The sequence below is a fragment of the Macaca thibetana genome, chromosome 18 (assembly GCF_024542745.1).
Source record: "Macaca thibetana thibetana isolate TM-01 chromosome 18, ASM2454274v1, whole genome shotgun sequence".
NCBI lineage: Eukaryota > Metazoa > Chordata > Mammalia > Primates > Cercopithecidae > Macaca > Macaca thibetana.
The window spans coordinates 56,362,533-56,387,792 of NC_065595.1; the positions used below are offsets into that span (position 1 = coordinate 56,362,533).

At 40.4% G+C, this 25,260-nt stretch overlaps 1 protein-coding gene and 1 non-coding gene across 8 annotated transcripts in view; one reads left to right on the forward strand and one right to left on the reverse strand.

The window, feature by feature from the left end:
* OSBPL1A (oxysterol binding protein like 1A) overlaps positions 1-25,260 on the forward strand; it is a 225,327-nt gene that overhangs the window by 147,754 nt on the left and 52,313 nt on the right. For all 7 annotated transcript variants that reach the window (XM_050767790.1, XM_050767792.1, XM_050767793.1 and 4 more), the window contains one exon: positions 13,599-13,755. In XM_050767790.1, the coding sequence (XP_050623747.1) occupies positions 13,599-13,755 (157 nt within the window). The remainder of the gene's footprint in view (positions 1-13,598; positions 13,756-25,260) is intronic.
* Positions 20,400-20,504, reverse strand: LOC126941652 (U6 spliceosomal RNA). Its single transcript, XR_007721418.1, has one exon. It is a non-coding gene; the product is annotated as a U6 spliceosomal RNA (small nuclear RNA).

Sequence of the window (25,260 nt, forward strand, 5' to 3'; positions counted from 1 at the left end):
GCATGGTGAGAGGAGAGATGAAGACTGAAGATTAGGTTAAGGAAGTTAAAGAAAATGGTATAATACAGGACATGGAAAATGATGTTGGTAGAATGTAGATTGACGGGGAAGTGATTAATTGATTAAGACAAATAGGAACATTAATAGAGGTTTGCTAGAAGTAAAGGGAAGAAGTAATTTTCATAGCTAGATTTGGGAACAATTGGACAAATAAGATTATAATGATGATGGGCTGTCAATTAAATACAATTAAATACAGGATTTGTGAACAGAGTGACTCGTGTTGGGAAGAGAAGGTAGGATTTGAGATCGATGGAATGAGTGACAAGGCAAGGGAAGTATTTTTAGCCTGTCTGAGGGAGGTCGGAGGGAGAATGAGTGACACTTAAGACTGCTGACATTTATTACACATCTACCCTGAGGCCAGTCCAGCGGTGCTTCCTCTATGGAGAGCATCCAAAAAGGAAAATTGCAAGAGGGATTCTAGGTTTAAATGCATACAGCTTGGAATATAAAAGACCTCAGATACTTCAGTTGCGCATCTTGTATATTCTTTTTTAAAAATAAAACTTTTGGCTCAAGCCTGTAATCCCAGCACTCTGGGAGGCCGAGGCGGGCGGATCACAAGGTCAGGAGATCGAGACCATCCTGGCTAACACGGTGAAACCCCGTCTCTACTAAAAAAAATACAAAAAACTAGCCGGGCGAGGTGGCGGGCGCCTGTAGTCCCAGCTATTCGGGAGGCTGAGGCAGGAGAATGGCGTAAACCCGGGAGGCGGAGCTTGCAGTGAGCTGAGATCCGGCCACTGCACTCCAGCCTGGGCGACAGAGCGAGACTCCGTCTAAAAAAAAAAAAAAAAAAAAAAAAAAAAAAAAAAAAACTTTATGGCCAGGGGTGGTGGCTGAGCACCTGTAATCCTAGCACTTTGGGAGGCCGAGGTGGGAGGATCTCTTGAGCCCAGAAGTTCGAGACCAGCCTGGGCAACATGGTGAAACCCTGTCTACTAAAAATACAAAAATTAGCCGTGCGTGGTGGTGCACGCCTGTAATCCCAGCTACTCAGTAGGCTGAGGTGAGAGGATCGCTTAAGCCCAGGAAGTAGAGGTTGCAGTGAGATGTAATCGTGCCATTGCACTCCAGCCTGGGGGCCACAGAATGAGACCCTGTCTCAAGCAAACAAAAAAACCTTTAAAAAAATTTTTTAAGAACCCCATGTTTGTTCTAAATAATTCAGTATAGAAGTATGTGAGAACCCAGTGAAATTCTCTTCACCCCTTATCCCAATTAATCGTGTACTCCTCTTCCTCAGAGGTTCTGATTAACAGCCGGATATACTCTCCTACAGACCTTTTTTGAGCATCACATATATATGTGTTTGTGTATATATAGTTTTTTTTTTTTTTAAGTCATGAATGGAAGGAGCGGTGTAATTGCCCTGGACTTGCTTTTTCCTGACAACTTGTCTTAGAAATCTTTCCTGTCAGTGTTATAAGCTCTAGCTCATTCTTTTTCAAGGTTGCATAGAAGTCCATGATATAATTATGCCACAGTTTCCTTAATCCTTCTCTTCTTGATAGACGTCTGGCAGCCACTATCTTTCTGTTTCTCAGTAATATTTTAATAGTCATCTTCTCTGGGAGGAAGAGAGAAAAAGAACCATCGTCCCTAGATCAGAATTGGCAAATACATTTCATCTCAAGTGCCAGTTCGGATTGTTTTGCAGTATCTGCTGCTTTGTGGATTGCTGTGTTGAGGAGGATCCTGAGGCTCAGTCCGAGTGCCTGGGCTCAGCCGCGCATCCTGCCATGGCCATAGGAAATGGAGCGAGGGTCAGGTGCCAAGCATTTTCTCCTCCTTGCCTTCAGTAGCACACCTGAGTTTTGTTACATTTTCATGAAAATAGTAGCCCTTCTGTGGCTACTCCTACTATTTCCTACTAAAAATCTTGCAATAATTTGGTACAGTGTAGAAACTGCATTAAAATGAAGAGTCAGATGCCCTATCAAGTGCTGACTTGCTGTTGACCTAGCCACTCAATTCATTGAAATCATCAAAGCCATCATGTGGGAATGACTTCATCTTCCCGCTCTAGTCTCTACACACCAGCCTCCATCCCCATTTCTTCCTTCACTCTATTACAAGAGAACAAATGGTTCCCCCTCATTAAGGCCATCTCTTCCTCATTTGTTCTGATACCCGTCTCCTTGTGACTTCTCAAGGAGACTTTTGTTTAGTTATTGCTTCCTTCACCTACACTTTCAATATTGTAAACTTTAAATACTAACTTAAAATTCCTGTATTAGTCTGCTATTGCTACTACAATAGATCACCACAAACTTAGGGGCTTAGTACATAGTGCAAATATATTCTGTTCCAGTTTTGAGGTCAGAAGTTCCAACATCAAGGTGTCCGCAGGGCTGTGTTTCTTCTAAAGGCTCTAGGAGAGACTGTTTCCTTGCCTTTTCTAGCTTCTAGGGACCTGCCTGCATTCCTTGGGTCAAGGCCCCATCCTCCATCTGAAAAGCTGGCAGTGGGGTATCTTCCAGTCTCTCTCTGACTGTCTGTGACTCTGGCCCTGCTCCTTCCCTTTTTTAAAGACCCATGGCATTACATTGGACCTACTCAGATGATCCAGTATAATCTCCCCATCTCAGTATACGTAACTTAATCATATCTGCAGAGTCCCTTTTATTATGAAAGGTAACATATTCACAGGTTCCAGAGATTAGAACATGGACTTCTTGGGGAAGCCCTTGTCCTGACTGCCACAGTCCCCAAATTCATATCTCCAACCTTGATCTCTTGCTAGAGACTTAACGTATTCAGCTGTCAGCTTTATGTACAAAAAAACAAATGCTTGCTCTTCCTCCCAGATCCTGTTTCTCCTTGAGTTGGCCTCATTTTTGTAAATGGCACCTCTTTCATCTCCTAAAGCCAGAAACTAGGAGTGATTTGTGACATTCCTGTGAGACATAGAATCAAGGCCTGGCCATTCTGCCTTCAAATCATATCTTGAATTCATCTATGTTTTACTAATGGAGGGTAGTGGTTAAAAGTATAGGTACTGAAGCTGAAGGCTCTTGCTCAGTCGAAGCTCTACCAATTCCCCTACCCTTGGGAAAGTTATTTCACTTTCCTATGTCTCATTTCTTCATCTGCAAATGGGTCATAGGATCATTGCAAAGAATTAACTAATGCATATCTGTACTTAAAACAGTGCCAGACACCCTAAGGGGCCGGCAGATGTTAGCTCTCATTATCATCACCCGCATTGCACCTCCTTTTGTGTAGCCTCTTAACTCATCTTGGTGCTCCCAGCCTTGGCCTGCTGAAGTTCATCCTGTACACACCATCCATAGTGATCCTTTGTTGCCAATCATATCATCGCATTCCTTCACCTAGAATTCTTCAGCGGTTTCTCCTTGCACTGAAAATGAAACTCAGATGCCTTCACAGACCTCCAAGGCTCTCAACATGGTCCAGACCCTGCTGCCTCTTCACACTCATCTTGTCCCCTTGTTCCCTCCACTTACTGCACCGGTGCCTCCTCCAGGCCTCAGATGCAGTAGTGATGCCAGGCAGTTGAATGCACAGTTAGATAAGAGCAAGGAAAAGTATACAAACCTCCACTTCATTTGAAGCTTAATTTTAACCCCTAAATCTTGACAATAGATTGAATCAAGCCTATCCTGATATGGAGAAGGTATGAAAAAAAAAGATTTTTCATGTTACTTTTCTTAAAAGATTTAAAAAATATTTTCACTAAATGTTTAATCTTTTAAAAAGTTGTTAACTCGTGTTACTTTAAAATAAAGGGATAACTTCATTAGATCTAAAGTCCATGTGGTTTCCTGTTTCCCTTTCTCATATCCCTTTAAGCTTTTTCAGATAAGCAAGATCAATGGAAATCTACTCATACGGTGGGTGAAGCAAGCCTTGATGCGGAGCCAGCAGTGTAGGATAAGAATTTTTCCAGCCCCCTGGGATCCCCCCTGGGATCGCTTGAGAAAATTATTTTTCCAGTATGCTCAGTGATGAAACATTTCATAAAGCTCCCTAAAAGCACACAGATTTTTTTTTCCCACAATGTGATTAAATTCTGTTGTGTAAACTTATTTAAAAGGAGATAAATTTAATGAAGCATCACATTTTGTCCTCATTGTGTGTGGGTGTGGGAGTGGGCGTGTTTAAGGAATGAAGTGGTTATGTCGAGAGAAATTTCGGATATAGCTGTAAGGGAACACTTCCTGGGAAAGGGGCTAGACATTCATGCGCATTGAAACAAAAAGATTTCATGAGAAACCACTGTGGATAAACCATTCTGCAAATAAGGTTATAGAAATACTTTATAGAAGAAGAAAGTGGTTCTTCTGTATATATTTCTACCTTATCAGTGTTGCTTTTTCTTTATGCTACTTTGTCTACCAAGGCTCTCAAATATCTCTTCTCCTGGTAGCCTTTCCTGACTCCTCCAGGCAGAATTAGTTTATTCTTTGTGTTTCCTTCGGTTTATGCTTCTTTTATAGCCTCCTTGCATTTTGTCTCTAAGATAATAGGACCCCGCAGAGGCTCATACCTGTAATTCCAGCACTTTGGGAGGCCAAGGCGGGTGGATCACTTGAGGTCAGGAGCTCGAGACCAGCTTGGCCAACATTGTGAAACCCTGTTTCTACTAAAAATACGAAAGACTTTATACAGGCATGGTGGCATGTGCTTGTAATCCCAGCTACCTGGGAGGCTGAGGCAGGAGAATAGCTTGAACCTGGGAGGCAGAGGTTGCAGTGAGCCAAGATCATGCCATTGGACTCCATCCTGAGCAACAGAGAGAGACTCTATCTCAGAAAGAGAGAGAGAGAGAGAGAGATAATAGGGACCATATCTGTTTACATCCCTGAAGTACGTAGCACAGAATCAGTTCTCTAAATGTTTGTCGAATGCAGGTTGTTGAAGAAATGTCATTGATATTTCTGTCTTCCCTAAAAATATATTGGTATTCAATAATGAGCCTAAGATAATCAGGAATGCATGGTGATTTTATGCATCTATATTCACCACTTTGGATTCTGTAGGGGAAAGTAGGGATGGGCAGCAAAGGAGGAAGGAGGGATGAGACAGTATTAATATTAGAAAATGACGTTTGTTCCCAAGGGCCTTACAATCAAGTTGGAGATAGGATACTTGCTACCAGGGAGGGGGCAGATGAAAAGTAGTTAAAGGAGAGAAAGCTAAAGGTACGCGATTTCAGGTATCTCTAATAATCTTCTAAGGAGTTGTTTTTTAAACACTTATTGCTTGTTAAAGAACTAATTTCACGATGGTGGTTCTTTAATACTAGTCTGAGAGCAGTTTCACGGAAAATTCCAGCTCTTTGAATACCGTAAGTTCAGAACGCATTATTTTTCCTACTGTGTGTTCATTTTCCTTTTTAGAAACATGTTGAGAGCAGTTGCTCCAGAAAGGCTTTCTTGCTAAGCCTTCCCCTTAATGCTATTTTGGTTGAAATGTGCATGAATAATGCATAAAATCCAATAGTGTAGATGGGCAAAACCAATAGATAGTTATACCATGAAATTGCCACCAGTTTTAGCATTTCTCAGCGGTCGTAAGGGTACATCTTTTAAATCTTGAACACTTGGAGGGCACCAGCCGTATCTCATTCATCTTTCCAAACTGCTTCTGCAACTTGCACTTTACCTGATGTGTAGTAGGTACTTAGTAAATGTTGACTTATTACAATGAAGTCACATGAAAATATTTTGTTTTCTAACTATGGATTGTTCTGCAACTGGCCTTTAGTTCTAGAATTGTTTTCTTTGTAGAGTTCATGCATAATGTGACCTTCCTAAAAATAGTGTTGAGAAACAAGACAAATTGGGAAGCTCTGGATTTGGTAGCCCAAAATAGATCCACGTAAGATTTCCAGTAGCCCACACACTATGGTTTGTGTAACTCCTCATCTTCAATTACATGTGCAGATTTTGCAGGTTGTAGAAAACAGTAGTAGATTTAGTTGCTTGGGGACAAGCCGATACTTTTAAGAAACTCTGTCACAAGCAATACCCTACCATTTGGCTAATTTTGACCTTGGACATCATTCAGAGAGGATCTGTCTAGAACGTCTCCGACTCTTGTTGCTTGCTGCCAAGAATCTGTTTCAAGCTTTTCTCACTTCCTTAGTAAATTATTGTAGCAGTCTCTTGGCAGCCCCCTCTGGACTCATCCTGGTTTTCGGTTTATGATTCACCTTAAATGTGTTAGGTTGTGTTTACTTTCTTTGTGTTCTTCATATTTACTGTGCTATTTCTGAGCTTATGCAGTTGTACCTCAAGGCTAAATAAAACTTTGGCACTGATATTTTCAGCTGTACCTTGGGTTGCTTTGGCCATTTTCAGAACATGCCTGGTACGTGGGAAACTAAACAATAAAGGTATTAAATTAGGCATGTGTGTGTTTCCTGGCTGTTTTCTGTTGCCTTCAGTAACAGGAGGAAGGGTGACTTGGACGTTATCCACAGTTCTTCCCCATCTTGCTGCTTTGTGTACTATTTGTTCTCAGGCTGGTTTCCAAAGGTCAGGATAAGAAAGTGCTTATCAGGATAACTTACAAGAATTGTTGGCATGTTTATATTGTGAACTTTATGGCCTCTTCTTTCAGCCTTTTAAGAGTAGGAAAAATTAACAAATCAAATCTTGGAAAGTTCTCTCACTCACTTAAAAAAGCATAGCGGTCAGGATCTTCTTAATTCTAGAGTAAAGTTAAAGTCACCCTAACCCAGTGATAGCTGTTCATTGGCTTCCATTCCATTTTGATGGGAAAGGAGACTGTGTTCAATCTGAATGTGTTTAAAATAATTCTGAGTTCTAACATGGACACAACTTTAAAGATCTGAGAGCAGGTGCAGTGGCTCACACCTGTCATCCCAGCACTTTTGAGAGGCCAAAGTGGGTGGATCACTTGAGATCCATAGTTCAAGACCAGCCTGGCCAACATGGGAAAACCCCGTCTCCACTAAAATACAAAAATGCTGGACGAGGTGGCGGCGCCTGTAATCCCAGCTACTGGCGAGGCTGAGGCAGGAGAATCGCTTGAATCCAGGAGGCGCAGGTTGCAGTGAACTGAGATCATGCCACTGCACTCCAGACTGGGCGACAGAGCAAGACTCTGTTTCAAAACAAACAAACAGAAAGAACTTTAAAGATCTGGGCCATTGTAGATCTATCACATTAAAGCAAACTTTGTGGGATTTTAAATTTTAATTCTATTAATACTGCTGTTTTAATTGAGGAACTAATCAGGTAAATATTCTGTCCACCTTCAATGCTTCTGTAAACTAGAGCATTTATCTTGTAAAATATATGTTTTTCAAAGTGTTATTCTGACACTTCTTAACGTTTTTAAGAGACAGGGTCTCGCTCTGTTGCCCAGTCTCAAACTTCTGGGCTCAAATGATCCTCCACCTCAGCCTGCTGAGCAGCTGTGACTACAGGTGCACACCACTGCACGTGGCTTGATGGTTTCCCTATAAAATATAATCATCAACTGAGTCACCTGAACCCTTTTGGAACTAGATGAGAATAAACACACCCACAAATAAGTGCTTATCAAGTATTCCATTTCCCGTCATTACTCAGGGCTGCACAGATTTTCCTAGGTGCTCATCAAAAGTTCAGTAAATAATGTAGGGCTATTTCATAAATCTTTTATGCTGTTTTTCAGGGGTCAGAAGTATCCTAAAATGTTTGAGTGGCTTTGCCTGTTATAGAAACGTATATGTTTGTTAAGGGGAAAATCAAAAGAATAAGACAGGCTGCCATTGTCTGAAATCTAGCTATGTATATTGTAAAAATACCTTCCTTCTGCTACATTAAAAAATATGGCTCTAGAAAAATCGACCAGTTTTCCTGGAAGTGAGGTAAGAGTTAACCAGACCAGAATATAGTTCATGCATCCAACATGACAGCTAGCTCATTGACTTTTAGTGACAGGTTTTTGTATGTTTGCCTGGTTTTTGTTTGTTTGTTGTTGTTTTTATTGTGGTAAGATATACATAACATAAACTGTCCAGCGTGACGGTTTTTGAGTGTACAATGCAGTGAGATTAAGTACCTTTACTTTCCTGTGCAACCATCACCACCATCTCTCTCCAGAACTTTTTCGTCATCCCAAACTGAAACTCCATCCCCATTAATTACCAACTCCCTGTTCCTCCCTCCTCCCTCCCCTTTTTGTCCTAAAAGCCTGAGTGTTGTGGCCTCACCCTCCTGCAAGAAAGCACTGCAACTAGCACATGGGAGGCAGGATGCACCTCTTCCCATTACTTCATGCTTTCGACTAAGGCATTAATATATTGCCTACTAACATTTCGATATTTATATGTGGGGGGAACATTGAAGAACCCAGAATTTTAAGATTGAATTATCGGTGGGGCATAGTGGTTCATGCCTGTAATCCCAGCACTTTGGGAGGCCGAGGTGGGCAGATCACCTGAGGTCAGGAGTTCAAGACCAGCCTGGGCAACATGGTGAAACTGATCACTACTAAAAGTTCAAAAATTAGCTGGGCATGGTGGTACGTGCTTGTAGTCCCAGGTACACGGGAGGCTGAGGCATGAGAATTGCTTGCGTAGGGGAGGCAGAGGTTGCAGTGAGCTGAGATTGTGCCACTGCACTCCAGCCTGGGCGACAGAGCGAGGCTTCGTCTCAAAAAAAAAAAAAAAAAAAAAAAAAGCAAAAAGTAAAAAGATTGGCCGGGTGCGGTGGCTCAAGCCTGTAATTCTAGCACTTTGGGAGGCCGAGACGGGTGGATCACGAGGTCAGAAGATCGAGACCATCCTGGCTAACACGGTGAAACCCCGTCTCTACTAAAAAATACAAAAAACTAGCCGGGCGAGGTGGCGGGCGCCTGTAGTCCCAGCTACTGGGGAGGCTGAGGCAGGAGAATGATGTGAACCTGGAAGGCGGAGCTTGCGGTGAGCTGAGATTGTGCCACTGCACTCCAGCCTGGGCGACAGAGCGAGACTCCGTCTCAAAAAAAAAAAGAAAAAAGATTGAATTATCACTTCAGAGGTACTGAGATGTAGCACTGATTTGTTTACAGGGAGACTTGAAAATAACTTCTGTGGATAGGCTTTGACTTTCATCAGCAACCTCCACAGTGGCTATGCCCTCTTTGGTATTGAGCTAAACATGTTTAAACTTAAATATCTGTAGATCTGCGAGTCTCCACATGAAACGATGCCGTACTAGCGATAGATTGGTGTGACCAAGGCTTTGAAGGTATAAGCTCTCAAGAATGGTTCTCCGTTACCGACAGAGTAAGCCCAGACTATTTCACACTATTTACATTCCACATTTCTCTATTCATTGCACTAGAAATCACTGAGCTTTGGCTTTTAAGCAACTAGTTTTTATTTCACAGGCACTGTAAATCATGTAATTGATGTTTACTTCTTTGCCTTTGAAACAAGAAAGCTCAGAGTTTATGATTTCTCTCTAGTGAGTATACAGAACCTCATGACATGTATTGGGAGACTACCTCATCCCTAGCTTCATGTTATATTTCTTCCTACTACCTGCTTTTTTTTTTGGAGACAGATTCTTGCTGTCTCACCCAGGCTGGAGTACAGTGGTTCAATCTCAGCTCACTGCAACCTCCACCTCCTGAGTTCAAGCAATTCTTCCCGCCTCAGCCTCCCAAATATCTGGGATTGCAGGTCAGTGCCACCATACCCAGCTGATTTTTGTATTTTTGGTAGACATGGGGTTTCATCTTGTTGGCCAGTCTGGTCTCGAACTCCTGACCTCAAGTGATCCAACCTCCTCAGCCTTCCCAAGTGCTGGGATTACAGGTGTGAGCCACCACGTCTGGCCTGCATTGGATTTTTATCCTATATAGTCAGCTTTAAGACTGACTCACAGTCTCATGTCCGCCCATTCTGTGCCTTCCACTGCCATCTCACTGCACACTGCATTCCTCGCTGCGTTGGCCATGGTGTTCTTATTGCTTGGGACAGCTCCTGTATTGTAACTGCCCTCATCCCCACTCTTAACTCCTTGTCAGCGAACTCAGCACAATCATCAGCCACAGTTCTTTCCGGATACAACATTCTCCACTCTTTAAGTTGACTGATGCCTCCTTTGTGGCCCACGGCCCCCATTCAGACTCCTAGAGAAATCTGCTGAACTCGTTTGTTCACGAAACAGTTCCCATGCGCAGGGACCAGATCTTATGCTTCCTTCACTTCACAGGCCTTGCACGATACAAGGAAGGGAGGAATGAATTCAGCAGCATCAGATGTGGTAGATGAGTCACAATAAGAATTGAAAAATGACCGTTGGACTTTGCAATGTGGAAGTAATTGGTGACCTTTCTCAGAACCCTTCAGGGGAAGGGTGGGGATAGCCTGACTATATTATAGCAAGAGGTTTGAGGGCAAGGTATAGAGGAGTAAGGAAGGGGGTGGGGGAGGGGGAAGAAAGAGGTGGAGGCACAGGGAGACAGGGAGAAGAGTGAGGACAAAGAGGGGGTGCGGAACGGGTGAATGAGGGGCTGCTAATCACAGGACCGGGGTCTGCACTGTCATCTGTTGGAGCATCCCTAGGGGTCAGGGCATTGGTCCCATGCAGAGGTTCTCAGTGTGACTGATGAGTTTGTGGGTCGCAGATCTTAAGCCTGTGTAGTCACTGAGTTGAAATCTTGTTCTGTGTAGTCCGTCTTTGCTTCATAGAAGCTCTTACTGTTTCTTGTTTAATGTTTGTGTCTGCTTTTGCTAAAAGAATTATTTTTAGGTGGGCACATCCCTGCCTTATGATCGATGTCTCTTAAATTGCAAGCACACTATCCTGTGCATAAATGCTTTTGAGGTATTTTGCTTCGTTGCTTTGTTTTCATGACTTCTAAATCATCAACTAATACGGCATCTTAAATAATACCAGTACAGATGAAATTATTTTGACTTTTTACATTTTTTATTTTTCTCAAGTGAAACAAACTTCAAAATGTTGGAGTGGAACCGCACTCACCCCTCACCCCACCAACCCAAGACAGCTGTTATCATCCCTGATGTAGGTCTTGTACCGCCGCCTCCTGGAGCACCTCTCTCACCTCTGCCGAGCACCAATTCCACTGTTTCACAATTTGCCATTGTGCCATCTCTCCTTTGCAGCCTTTCCTGACAGCCCTGTGCCTACTCCAGAAAACTGACCGATCTCTTTCCACATGTGCCCTCAACAAACTTCTGTCATTGTATTGCTCCCATTTTTTCAGACATCTGCTTACCTGAACCAGACTGGCCTTTCTTCAATGCAGAGAAATTATTTCTTTGCTTGTATTTTAGAGTTGCAAAGCATTGTCCTGGTTTTTTTTGTCTTAGCATTATGTATGTTAAAAACAATCTTCTATTTCATTAAGTTGTTCGTGTAAACATAATGTTAACTTATTTCATCTGACAGGCAACTGTTCCCCTCTTGTTGACTATTTAGGTGTTCTTTAATTTTTTTCCATTGATAGTTTGTTTCCTTCTGCCAAAATTGACAATGAAAAATAAATGTCTCTTTAAATGTATTATTAAAATATTCCATTTCTGGCCAGGCGCAGTGGCTCATGCCTGTAATCCCAGCATTTTGGGAGGCTGAGGTGGGCAGATCACCTGAGGTTAGGAGTTTGAGACCAGCCTGGCCAACATGGTGAAACTCCATCTTTACTAAAAATACAAAAAATTAGCTGAGCATGGTGGTGCACGCCTATAGTCCCAGCTACTCGGGAGGTTGCGGCAGGAGAATTGCTTGAACTTGGGAGGCAGAGGTTGCAGTGAGCTGAGATTGCACCACTGCACTGTAGCCTGGGCGACACAGTGAGACTCTATCTCAAAAAAAAAAAAAAAAAAAAAAAAAAAAAAATCTGTTTCTTTGTTATAAGGTATAGGACAGAAGAAAACTATATTTTCAGAAATTTTACTAAAGTTATATTTATAGAAAACAAAACTTTCCCAACATTAAAAGCCTTTCTGCAAGTAACTTAGATCATTCATAGGGTCCAGCGTTGAGAGCTCAAGGTGCACGATCTAACCTGCACCTAGGCTGGTCCAACTGTCGTTCTCCGGAGTCAGCCTAATGTGGTAACAGTACGGTTCTGTGATTTTTGCTGAATTATGTAATGCAGTAGTGGGGAAAGAAAGCAAAGGGGGGGAAAAAAATAAAACGTTTTTATTTCCTGACCAGTTTAGCTGTTATACAGATTTAGCAGATTGTTGATAAATTTGTTGAAATAGGAAGTTTGCTGGACTGTGTATCAGAGCCTTTCCTAGAACTGAGGATGAGGGAATGGCTTGTCCTCTGCTTAAGACGGGAAGTTGGAGGTCATCGTGAATTTCCATTTTAATAAAAAACTCAGGTACCATTTAAAGTTTAATGGAGACAGAGTGACTGCTGTTTTGAGCCAAAATACATAAAACATTAAACAAGGAGTCAGAAAACCTGGGTTCAAATCATGTCCTGCCCACTCACAAGCCATGAGAGACCGTTAGTACACTTGTTAATAATCACATTGTCCCGCCTCACCTCCACTAAAGCATCCTTGTGATGCTCAAAAGAGATGAAGAATGTAAAGGTGCCTGGAAACTCTACTGTCATGTACAAAAATGCATTGTCTTCTTCCCAAACTGGCAGATGGCACCACTCTGAATATATAGCCAACTGGAAATGTGACTTTTTCGTCCTCAGAATGCCTGCCTGGCAATTAATATAGGGATGCTTCAGGCTTTGTCCTTGAGAATTTAAATATTATCATCCTGGAAAAAGTATTTTTAAAAGTATTTTATTTATTTTTGTATAGAGACAGGGTCTCACTCTGCCCAGGCTGGAGTGCAGTGGTAGGATCATAGGTTACTGCAGTCTCAACTCCTGTCCTCAAGCGATCTTCCTGCCTCAGCCTCCCCAGTAGCTGGGACTACAGGTGCACACCACCATACCTGGCTGTTATTTTTTTTGTTTTTAAACTTTTTGTAGAGATGAGTCTTGCTATCTTGCCCAGGCTGGTCTTGAACTCCTGTCCTCAATCAGTCCTCCCACCTCAGCCTCCCAGTAGTGCTGGGATTACAGGTGTGAGCCACTGACCTGACCTTTTTAAAGTATTTTAAAATTACTTTGCTTTTATGTTTACAGTATTGGATGTAATTTATACTTCTCATAAGGACACTAGCTACTATAGTTTTTTCATTATACATGAGTTTTAAAAATTAAAAATTTTTTGGAAGTCATACTTAAGATGCTTTGTGAGGGAAGAAAGAGGTGGAAATTTTGGGGACAACCACTGAATATGATTTCATAAAGAACTGGATAATCTTTGGAGATGTTTTTACTATGTAAGATCTGTTTACTTGTAAGCTTATATAAGTGTACATCTGTTTGATAAATCCACTTCAGCCTTATATTGGGTGGAGGTTCTGTGAAATCCCTGAGGAGGTAGTTAACGGATGGATTGTTGAGGGACAAAGTAGGCTGCTTAGGTTTCAAAGCCTGAGGCATGAAGGGAGGGATCCATTGTTACCGAAGCCTCACACCCAAGTTCAATTCATTAACTATGAACCTGCTCTGCCACAGATTCTGAGTCCGAACGGTCCCTGAGTAGACTGGAAGCGGTGACAGCACACTCCTTTGAAGAGGAAGGAGAGCATTTGGGCAGTAGAAGACACAGAATGTCCGAAGAAAAAGACTGTGGTGGTGGAGACGCTCTCTCCAATGGCATCAAGAAACATAGGTAGGATTGCCTCTGACAGTTGTCACTGCTGCCTTTTTACGATAAAGTACATTTGGACTCATAAAGAAATGTATGCCCTGTCTTCATTTATCCCCACGTAGGGGATTTATATTGCTATATCACCTCAAAGAAAGCGTTTAACTTACATACTTTTTCCTCTATCCATTTAAGAGAATCATCTATAATTGTAGGAACAGAGCACAAAACTTGGGTTTAGCGACCATGTTCTTAGAGGGGCATACAAATCCTTGAGTTGGTGATTTAGAAAGGTTATTCAGAACTACCTGTTGAAACTGATCCTATGCGCCCTTTCTCATCATACATCTTTTATGACTCTGCCTTCCATTGCTATTTTAGTTTCTGGTCATTTGATCTTCCAGTTGGTTTTATTAAGAATGAGTGGCGATATTGCCAGCCTATTGATGCAGTTTAGTTAAATTTAAACAAAGACATTTATTAAGACCCAGGACTTGCTGAACACACCTGTTTTATACTGTCTAATAACATAAGTATGTTTTTATCCCCTTGAGGGCTTAGTCCTAGAGATTGTCCCAAATTAATGAGATGTAATAGATACCCACAGTTCTCTGATTTCAGCCCGTTTACAGAGACAGCGGTGTATATGTGTGCTAGTGTTCATATAGTAAAATATTTTATAACATGATCAGTGAAGGATATATCCTGTTATCATTGTAAAAATTACTTTTTGGGTAAAGAGTTATTAGTGGTAATTTCTGGAAAATAGTTTTTTGTTTAATATTTGTAGGTCGTGTAACTCTGATTCCAATTCTGTACCATGATTCTGGCCACAACTGGTTTTGACTATTGTTCTAGGAGAAAAACGCATGCATCACTTCACTGGCTTGTGTATGTTATCCCTTTGTTAGCAAAATGTCTCAGTTTGTATTCATTTTTCAAAGATCAGTGAGTTTTAGGTAACCAACTAGATCAAAACACAGTTTTCTTTCGTTGGGTTAGAGGTTGTCCTCTAAACATGCTTATAATCGCAAATTCTGTGTCCAGCACTGAGTGTCTTTCTTGACTCCCTCTGTAGTTACTATCAGTTTCTTTGGAGTTCAAAATTCTATTTAAGACATGAAATACTTACCGGTAAACGTGACAGACCTACCAATCTCTAAAGAGAAGACAGTCTTTAACTATTTAACACATACACCATGCCAGTCTGGTGAGAACACAGGTGAAATCTTTGGGAAGTTCAAAGAAGCATGCAGATATTCAGTATTATTAATATCAGAAAAAGCATTGTGTTTAGATGCTGTCCTCTGCTGTAGCTACAGGGGATTTCTTTATTGCTTCTCAGGCCCCAGTAATTCTTTTGTATGTGTGCTATCATCATGACAGTAGTTATTTTGCATTTGACAGAATTATATTATACCATATTCGTATATTCCGTGTTCTAAAGTCAAAACCAGAATGGTGCAAATGTGAAGGTTAAGATGAGATTAAACTTTCAAAAACAAATGCAATCAGGACAGGTCACTAAGGAAGAATACAAAGAAATGCAAGTAGGTGACCTACCCAGAAAAGTGTAACTGATAACTAAGATGCAACTTATTAAACCTATAAATGTAATATGACATTCTTCAGTTATTCAAAGTGAAAGAGGAAAACTTAGGAAATTGTCAGCAGTGTAGTATGTGGGAAAACATAATTTCCTGTTTTTAAAAAGTAGCTTTCATAGGAGATTTTTAAAACCTTTTTTCTTAAAGTTCTTCCCTAATCAAATAAATAGAGCATATGCTACAGATAATTTAAAAGTTTAATTTTAGAATAGGAAGCAAGAGTATTCAGTACTATCAAATCCCTCTTGCCTATACCCTACATTGCATAATAAATAATCTGTGATTATAATAGACAGTTTTTATATTGATAGCAAGAATAATTTGTATTCATAGTAGTTTGGGTTATGTTTTAGACAAACAGGCATATGTTGCTACATGACCTGGGGGATCAGCCTGAAGTGACCAAAAAATATATTTGAAATCTTGTGTTTTATCTTTAAAATTCATGTGAAAATTGTATTTGACCTTGTCTTAGATTTATATTTTCCTTACTATTAAAAAAAGTAATTTTCTTACTATTTATTTAACTTTCCCATAGAAACCTTGCATTTCTTCCTCACCCCATACCACCAGTAGTACCCCCTGGGAAATACATAAATTTAGGGAGACATGGGAAACATATGGATTGTAAACTATTTTTTAAAAAGAGACAATGTGTGTTTTTTTAAAATGAGAAAAGAGCATATTATAAATTGTAGTTCACATAGAAAGTATTAAATCCCAGCTTAACTTTTGCTTATAAAATAGAACAAGCATTTTCAACCATTATTTTCTTTTTTAGCTGTAGAACCATTTGTGCAACAGAAGTTTAATGTGGAAGCTGTTAAAATCTCACCACCTTCATTTCTGTGGTACTTTTTTCCAGAAAATATCTAGTTGCTTTGTGGAAAATTAGCCGACACCGTACTGTAGTCAGATTTATATTTACAGAGCTTATTGCCATCTTGGCCACATTCCATGGAGCAATTCTCAGCAATTGGGCCTAATTTATTATGTTTATCTTGAACTCTAAGCTTCTCACTTGTTAGCAGTATTACCAAACTTATTATATGTGGTAAAGATACTGATATTTACTTCAACCTTGCCGCCAGATACAGTGTAAATGATAATGACAAAAAGCAAATTAGTCAGAATCTGAAAATGTTGGATCCATGTTATGATTCTGTAAACGTTATTCATTATATTAACATGAATAGATTAAAGGAGTAAACCATATGGTCAACCTAATAGATTTTAAACATTTCAACAAAATTAAACAGTTATTCAAAATGTTCGATACATACATTAGCAAATCACAAATAGAAGAAAACTTAATCTGGTTAAAACTTAAACTACTTGATAATAGCATATTAAAACAGTTCTTATCAGGAATAAGGTGCCTGCGCTCATCTTTTTTATTCAGTAGTATTTGGAGGCCACACCCAGACACATACACATAAAACTTAGATGACATCGTCTCCATAGAAAACTTGTAGAAGTTATTAGAGTAAGAAAGTTTGGCTAGGCTGCTGTATATAAATCAGCCAATTACATTTCCGTGGACCATCAACAGACAGAAACTACAGTTAAAAGAGGGAGAATATATTTACGGTAGCTTTAAAAAAGTCACATACCTAGGAATAATTCTTGGGGAAAAAAAAGAATGTAATAATAAAACTTTCTGAAAGAGAGAAAACTTATTGAAAAGGAAAATTCATTGTCCTGGTATATGTAATAGAGCTATAGCATAGCAGATGAGCGACGGAAAGAATAGATGGTTTGGTAAATTGTGCTTGGATAATCATTTAATATGGAAGAAAAAAAATGGATCTCTATTTCATAAACGTAAATACAGATTCTAGATGAATCAAACAGTTAAATGTGGAAGTTCAAAACTTAAATACTTTGGCAGAAAATGTAAAATACCTTTACAAGTTTAAGATAGGGAAGGATTTTTTTATAACAGAAATATGATAGGGACTTTTTTTCATCTGATTCTATACTTGCACTTGATTAGCTTGAATAAAGCCTTCTGTAGTAAATGTGGCTAAGAACCTGAGAGGTTTATTTTGTTGAGATGGTAGATTAGGACCCCAGGTGATTGCTTAGTTGATTCACCCTTCTGATTGCTTTAGATTCTAGTTCTTAGCTGCAGGGAAGGGGAGTGTAATATAACAGTTGTCACTGCACACAAATCATTTACACAAGGAATTCAGTGAGGAATTGAAGGTAAACAAAGAGCCTGAAAAAATGTAAGCTAAGAAAATACCTTCCAGGAAGTAAGATTATGTTGAGAAAATATTGTTAGTGGTAAATAAAAATTATTTAACATGAAAACATTTAATCACTAGAATAAAACCACCTTGGTTTTAAAACCTCATTCCCTAGGGCAGGCACGGTGACTCATGCCTGTAATCCCAGTACTTTGAGAGGCCGAGGTGGGTGGATCACTTGAGGCCAGGAGTTCAAGACTAGCCTGGCCAATGTGGCGAAACCCCATTTCTACTACAAATACAAAAATTAGCTGAGTGTGGTGGCACACGCCCGTAGTCCCAGCTGCTCAGGAGGCTGAGGTTGCAGTGAGCCAAGATCATGCCATTGTATGCCAGCCTGGGTGGCAAAGCGAGACTCTGTCTGAAAAAAAACCAAACCCAAACAAAATCTCACTTCCTAAAGATATGGGATAGATGATCTGGGCTCAGACTTCATTAGATCGGGGAATAGAGTTAGTAACAAGTCACCCCACCCAGAGATCCTCTGGTGCCCTGGGTAGAAAAACATCCTTGTCTATCCGGAAATATTTGGGGTAATTCCTCATCATGTAGTGACCAGGAGCACTTAAGCTACACCTTTGATTTTCAGAGAACCCAGGAACAGTAAGAGAAAGAGCAAGAGCCCTGTCCAGAATGAGCCAGATTTGTGGTGAGGGCTGGGGGCTGGAGGGAACAGTAGTTCCCAGAACAATGGGAGCCTGTGCTTTCCTTTTATCTCCCCACTCCCTGCCTGGAGTACTTGTCCTGGAAAGTAGAGGGTTGCAATAAAAAGAATGAGTAGCATCACTAGAAGCACAAGCAGCTCTGCTGTGGGGCCCACCTCTTTCACAAGCTGGACACATGCCTATCTCAGCTCTCCCAAGAGAGAAAAGAGAACTAGGGACCAAGGAGCAGGCAATGAGAAGCTTGCAGAGGAATAGTAAAGGAAGAGGATGCTTGGTACTCTAAAAGGCATGGAGGTCAGCCAAGGCCCCACTGTGCTGTGGTGTAGGCGGACTGTTGGCAGTCCTGCCTTGGCAGGTGTCTGTCATCAGAGGCTAGTGGAGATTGGACACCTGGAACAGATTGGCAAGTTGAATGGCAGCAGCTGAAGCAGAGGACTAAAAACCAGCAGACCACTCTCATTACATGTGACATCCATCTCTCCCACAAAAGTGCTTTTGGAGACGTAACAAATGAGAGGGAGTGCCAACCTGGCAGGAGGAGACTAGAGTGGTTATCCAGCAAACAGGGCTCCAATTCGAAAACCTCATCCAGGACTAACAAGCTGCTAGGCCATGGGGTCACTTCAAGTATGTTAGGAAGAAGAAACAAGGCAGCGTGAGTCTAGATTCATGAGAATTACCTTCACAAACCCAAGTTGAGTTGCCAGCTTATTGCCAGGAATTACTCTGGGAAACTGTGAGGCATCTTTCCTCAGAATATTCACCTTGTGCCTGCCCTAGTGTAAAGAGCAGATATGAGTTGCTCTTTTGGAGATGGGCTGAGACTCTTTAAAACTCAGTTGGAAAACCCCAAAGTTGCTTCCAGTTCTAGCATTTTCTAAGCAAATGATGCTGAGACATATTTTCAGCAGACTGCAAGCGCTTGTTCTCATCTACTCTCGATGAGTGACTATTGTGGGTGAATGAGAGCAGTTTTCTAGGGCAGCCATAATCTGTAAGGCTATGCTTAAATCAACCAACTAGCAAAGAGCTAAGAAACTTATGTATGAAGATAAATAAAAAATATTTTCAGGTGAAAAATCCCATTTCTAAAACTTTTTATTATGGAAATTTTCAAACATGCCTACAAGTAGAATAATATAATGAACCCTTGATTCCCATCATTCAGCCTCAACATTTACCATGTGCCCAACTTAGTTTCATCTATAAACCACCATATCAATGTTTCAGTTTATTTTTATTTGTTGTGAGACAGGGTCTCAACCCATTGCCCAGGCTGGAGTACAGTGGTGTGATTATAGCTTACTGCAGCCTCAGCCTCCTTGGGTCTCAGGTGATCCTCCCACCTCAGCCTCTTGAGTAGCTGTGACTTCAGGCGTCACTAGCATGCCTGGCTAATTAAATTTTTTTTTTTCAGAGATGGGGTCTTGCTATGTTACCCAGGCTGGTCTTGAACCCCCAGCCTCAAGAGAGTCTCCCACCTTGACTTCCGAAACTGCTGGGATTACAGGCATGAGCCACTGTTCTCAGCCTCCTATAATTTTAAAGCAAATCCAAGCTATACCATTTTATCTTTATTCTTTTTAAGAACATAGCTTTTTAACTAACAAAAATTGCGTATTTGTAGTGTACAACATGGTGTTTTGAAATATGTATACTGCACATTGTATAATGAATGAATTGAGCTAATATATGCATACCTCACATGCTTATTTTTTATGGTGAGAACACTTTAATCTCTACTCTCTTTAGTAATTTTCAAGTATATAATACATTGTTAGTAACTATAGTCACTATGTTGGGCCAGGCATGGTGGCGTGGCTCACGCCTGTAATCCCAGCACTTTGGGAGACCAAGGTGGGTGGATCACCTGAGGTCAGGAGTTCGATACCAGCCTGGCCAACATAGTGAAACCCCCATCTCTACCAAAAAATACAAAAATTAGCCAGGTGTGGTGGCGCATGCCTGTAATCCCAGCTACTTAGGAGGCTGAGGCAAGAGAATCTCTTGAACCCAGGAGGCAGAGGTTGCAGTGAACCGAAAGCACCCCTCTGCACTCTAGCCTGGGTGACAGAGCGAGACTCCGTCTCAAAAAAACAAAACAAAAACCATATTGTACGCAGATTACTTGAACTGATTTCTACAAAAATATGGGACACTTCATGAATTTGCATGTTATCCTTGTTCAAGGGCCGTGCTAATCTTCGTATCATTCCAGTGTTTAGTATATGTGTTGCCAAAGCAAGCACTCATTTCATCTTTTAAATAACTCAGTATGTGTCTCTAAAACAGTGGGAGTCTTTTTTGCCTCTAAACCACAGTACTATTATGCATAACTAATACTTTCTTAATTATCATCAAGTGTTTAGTTCGTATTCACATTTTCTCGATTGTCTTGTAAATGTCATTTAGTAATTGGATCCAAAATGGTATTTAGTAATTGGATCCCAAAGTTCTACATACTGCCTTTGTTTTATATGTCTCTTAAGTCATTTTACTCTGGATTTCCTCTTCCCTCCCCCATTTTTTTCTTGCCATTTATTTTTCAAGGAACCTGGTCATTTGTTATGTAGAGTATTCTACCATCTGGATATTTCCGGTTGTATTTCTGGGGTATCATTCCACATGTTCTTCTACTCCTGAATTTCCTGTGGACTGATGGTTATTTACAGAAGTGTGGCCAGATTTATGTTTCAGTTTTTTAGCACAAAATTCATAGGCACACAAACCACAGGTACTTCCTATGACATCAGTCAGACAGCATCTGCTCACTGATTCTCTTCTTTCTGTGATGTTGAGATTGATTCTTGGGTTTAGTCATTGACAATCTGACACATCCATTATAAAGTTGCCTGACCATCTTTCACCTAATGGTTTAGTTGTTGATCATTGTCTTCATCCTTATTTCTTTAGGTGCTACAAAACAGTAGTCTTTCAATTCTGTCATTCCTTCTACATTTATTAGCTGAAAATCTATAAAGAAGAGCTTCTGACGGGGTACAGTGGCTCACACCTGTAATCCCAGCACTTTGGGAGGGAGAGGCAAGTGTATCACTTGAGGCCAGCCAGGAGTTTGAGATCAGTTGGCCAACATGGTGAAACTCCGTCTCTACTAAAAATGCAAAAATTAGCTGGGCGTGGTGGTGGGTGCCTGTAATCTCAACTATGCTCAACTAGGCTGAGGCAGGAGAATTGCTTGAACTCAGGAAGTGGAGGTTGCTGTGAGCTGAGATCACACCACTGCACTCCAGCCTGAGCGACAGAGCAAGACTCTGTCTCAAAAAAGAAAACAAAAAGAGCAAAACTCGTCTCAAGAAATAAAGAACTTCCTAGTACCTACTTACAAAATGATCTATATGTTGGTTCCCTAGCATCCTACAAAGGTGATATGTGAGCCCAGGGATTGGATTTGTTTAAATCTATTACAGTATCTTTCCCCGTCTTTGGTCAGAGTAAGCCCCTCTGGGTTGGCTTCTGTGTCCATCTGACAAGACCTTTGTTGGTTTCTTTGGTAATTTTTTTTTTTTTTTTAGTTGTAATTTTTATAGGCAGTAACTTCACTGTCTTTGATAGCTGCCTTGCTTTCTGATAAGAAAAAAATGTTTCAGGCTTACATCGTTTGTTTCCTGCCCCAGACATAGAGTCAGCTGTTTCTCTAAGGAGCTATATTTCATTTTAGTGGGAAATAATATTTAGAAATAACAATCTGAGTGGTAAGGATGTTCATTGCTACTGTATTGACCGTTGTTTGTAGTCTTATTGCTCGAAGAGAGCTGAAACCTTTCCTCCCCTTTTCAAAAAACAAAATAGCCAATGAACCCTAAGCAAAAATGGGTAAATAAAATGGTTTTTGTCCTTCTTTTTAATTTATATGAAAAGACCTTTGAGTTTTGGAAGTTTATATTGTCCCTTGAAACTGGAATTGAAGAAAGAGGTAGCTGAAATGAAAGTACTGATCTTAGAATAACATTGTTTTCTATTGGTAAATGTGAAATAAGAAAAATTGCCCATATTTTTAAAATTCACGAACATGGTTTTTCTTTCTTTCTTTTTTTTTTGGAGACACAGTCTTGCTCTGTCGCCAGGGCTGGAGTGCAGTGGTGTAATCTCGGCTCACTGTAACCTCTGCCTCCTGGGTTCAAGCAATTCTCCTGCCTCAGCCTCCCAAGTAGCTGGGACTACAGGCACACACCACCACACCCGGCTAATTTTTTTGTATTTTAGTAGAGACAGGGTTTCACTGTGTTGCCCAGGCTGGTCTTGAACTCCTGAGCTCAGGCAATCTGCCCGCCTTGGCCTCCCAAAGTGCTGGGATTACAGGTGTGAGCCACCTCGCTCGGCGGGTTTTTCATTTTACTGAGAAGACACAGGTGTGTCTGGTCTCCACAAAGCTGGTTGTAAAGTTACATTGTCAAATGTAAACAAGAGGTGAAGAGAGGCTGTAAGCTCTGTTATTTATTCCTGGGCCCCTTGATACTGCTTTCACCATTCAGAAATCTCATTATTTTCTCCTTTTGATCCCTAGACTTTTTCAGTATCTTAGGTAAATATCCAATTTCTATTTCAAGTTTACTTTATAAACACAATCCTCAGAATGTCAACAGAAAGAGGCAGTTAAATATTTATTAAAATGTATATTCTTGCTTGACATCTCGATCTGTTTATCCAAAGATGTACCCTCTTTCCCCAACCCTGCCACTCCCTTGGATGTACCCTCTTCCCCCAACCCTGCCACTCCCAACACACATGAACACAAGATTTTGAGTGCCTAGGAAATACCTTTCACAGTAACATAGCCTTTTAATGGTCTGCCTTACCCTGTTTATTCTGCCCACATCTTCTAATAAATCATAGATTGGGTGTCTTGACTTCTGGTGACTTAAGGGATTTGGTCTCTACAAATACACTGAAGTATCTGTTTTCCTTTGGAGCTGTGCCAATCTAAATTTTGCCTAAAGGAGAAAATCGCCTCAGGGGACACAGAGTTCTTTGGTATTATTTGCTTTGCTTGGTAGCTTAGGAGGAATTTTCCTCTTTCAGAAAACACCATATATAATAATAAAAAATTGCAAGGTAAATAAATTAAGGAAGTGATTGTTTTAAAAACCACATAGATCCTTTAAAAGTTGGTTGGTTGGTTTGCCTTGTGCTTTAGAATCTTTAGAAAAATTTGGTTTATACACAACTCTTCAAAACACATTGATTGCATAAAATGTGGTATGTTCCCATTGTCTGGGCTATAATCTGCTGTTGTATCATGTTGGTACAGCACAGTGTTCAGCCAGAATTTGAAGTTTAGCATAAGTTGTCCGTTTTACCGTAGTAAATTTCAGATCTGATTGTATGTTTTAGGACAAAGTGTAATCTTTCTCAGCAGAAAAAAACCCTGCTTTAGCAAAGGGGAAGAATGCAGTCCTATGCAGTACAGGTAGTTGACTATGCTTAGAGCAATCCAAAAGGAAACAGATGGGAAAATAACATACATGTCAGAGAACCCTGGAGATATTATGTGTTATTATCACAGAGCAGGAAGGAACCAGAAACTCAACTCCCTTCCTAGAAATTCTATCCCTCTGATGGTAAGCAATCAAAAGCATCTCAGATCATTTACAAACGAAGTTAAATCAGGCTGTGGAAATAGCTAAAGCAAAGCACAAACAAATTGTTATATTTATTCTGAAAAAGTAGGTGTGGTTTGAAAGGAAGTTAGTCTGGAAAGTTCAGAGCCATGAAAAGCAACACAGTCATATTTGCAGAAGGACATTTCTGTTATTCAGTCCATCTCTGCTTCCTTTTTTGTCTTCTCTTGTTGTGAAGTATTTTTTGCACCGTTTTCCCCAAACCCTTGTTTCGGTGATCAGAAATCCTTGTCTTCAGTGTTCCAGATAACATACAGCCCATTAAAAACAGCCTTGCTCCAGACTTACATTCAAAGATCAACAATTTTTATCAAAAGTTCAAACCTACATTCTAGTAGAGAACTCGAGGTCTCACCAAACCGCCTACTGCTACCACCAGCCTCCTAATCCAGCTGGAGGGGTTCAAGTTCTGAGACAGAACCTTTCTCAATAGAGAGCCCAGGAGGTTTCTATTACAGTCAGGATGGGCTTCTTTCCCCTCCCCAAACAACAAAATTACCAGTAATAAGACAGCTTTGGACCCTTTTTGGAATGTGGAGAGATGTTAGTAGAAGATGTGTGCTCACCACCTTGAAGCCTCTCTGCTCCTTAGAGAGCTCCACACTGCAGGAGTCCTAGTTAATCCTTTAGGAATGACAGTAGTTAGCTCTGATCTGTGCAGTATTCACCATGTATTGCATTAATCTCTCTGTTGTTCAGACCATTTCCTTTAGGTCCTAATGACCATGATCTACTCTCACTTTTCACTTAATTTCAATGACTTCGCATCCATCTGTTCCAGCACTCGTTGCATGAAATCTAAGTTATTCTTAGAGATAAAGGTGAGCAAAGAATAGTGACTTTGTCCCTAGGTTAAGGTCGGCCTTTCTGTTTCATCTTTCCTTCCTCAGGACTGTGCTGAACACTGTGAAGCAGGCCTATAGTAAGGCAATCCAGCTGCCTAAAATGACATCATCTTAGTCAACTAGAAGCCTGGTTCAGAGATAATTTTTCATCAGTTCCTTTTTGCTTTCAAATTGAAGATTCTGTAAGCATTCCTGTTAATTCAGTTATGGTAATAAACTGAGAAACAGAAAATGTACTGCATTCTTGAAGCTTGACAACGAATTCTAAATTTTAGAAATCCATTGTGAAAATCACTTTAAAATTGTGTACTTATGATTTTAACTTATTAAAGTCAAAACAAGTAAAACCTCTTGTAAAACAAGAGCACCCTAACCTTTTTATTGTGTAGAGCCAGATTTGTTAAGTGGCAATCATAGACTACAGATAAGTAATCTAAAAGATCAAAAATGAAAAAGAATCTTAAGTTATGGAAATATTAGCAAAATTAAATAGTAATATCAGATAATTACGTCAGATTTTA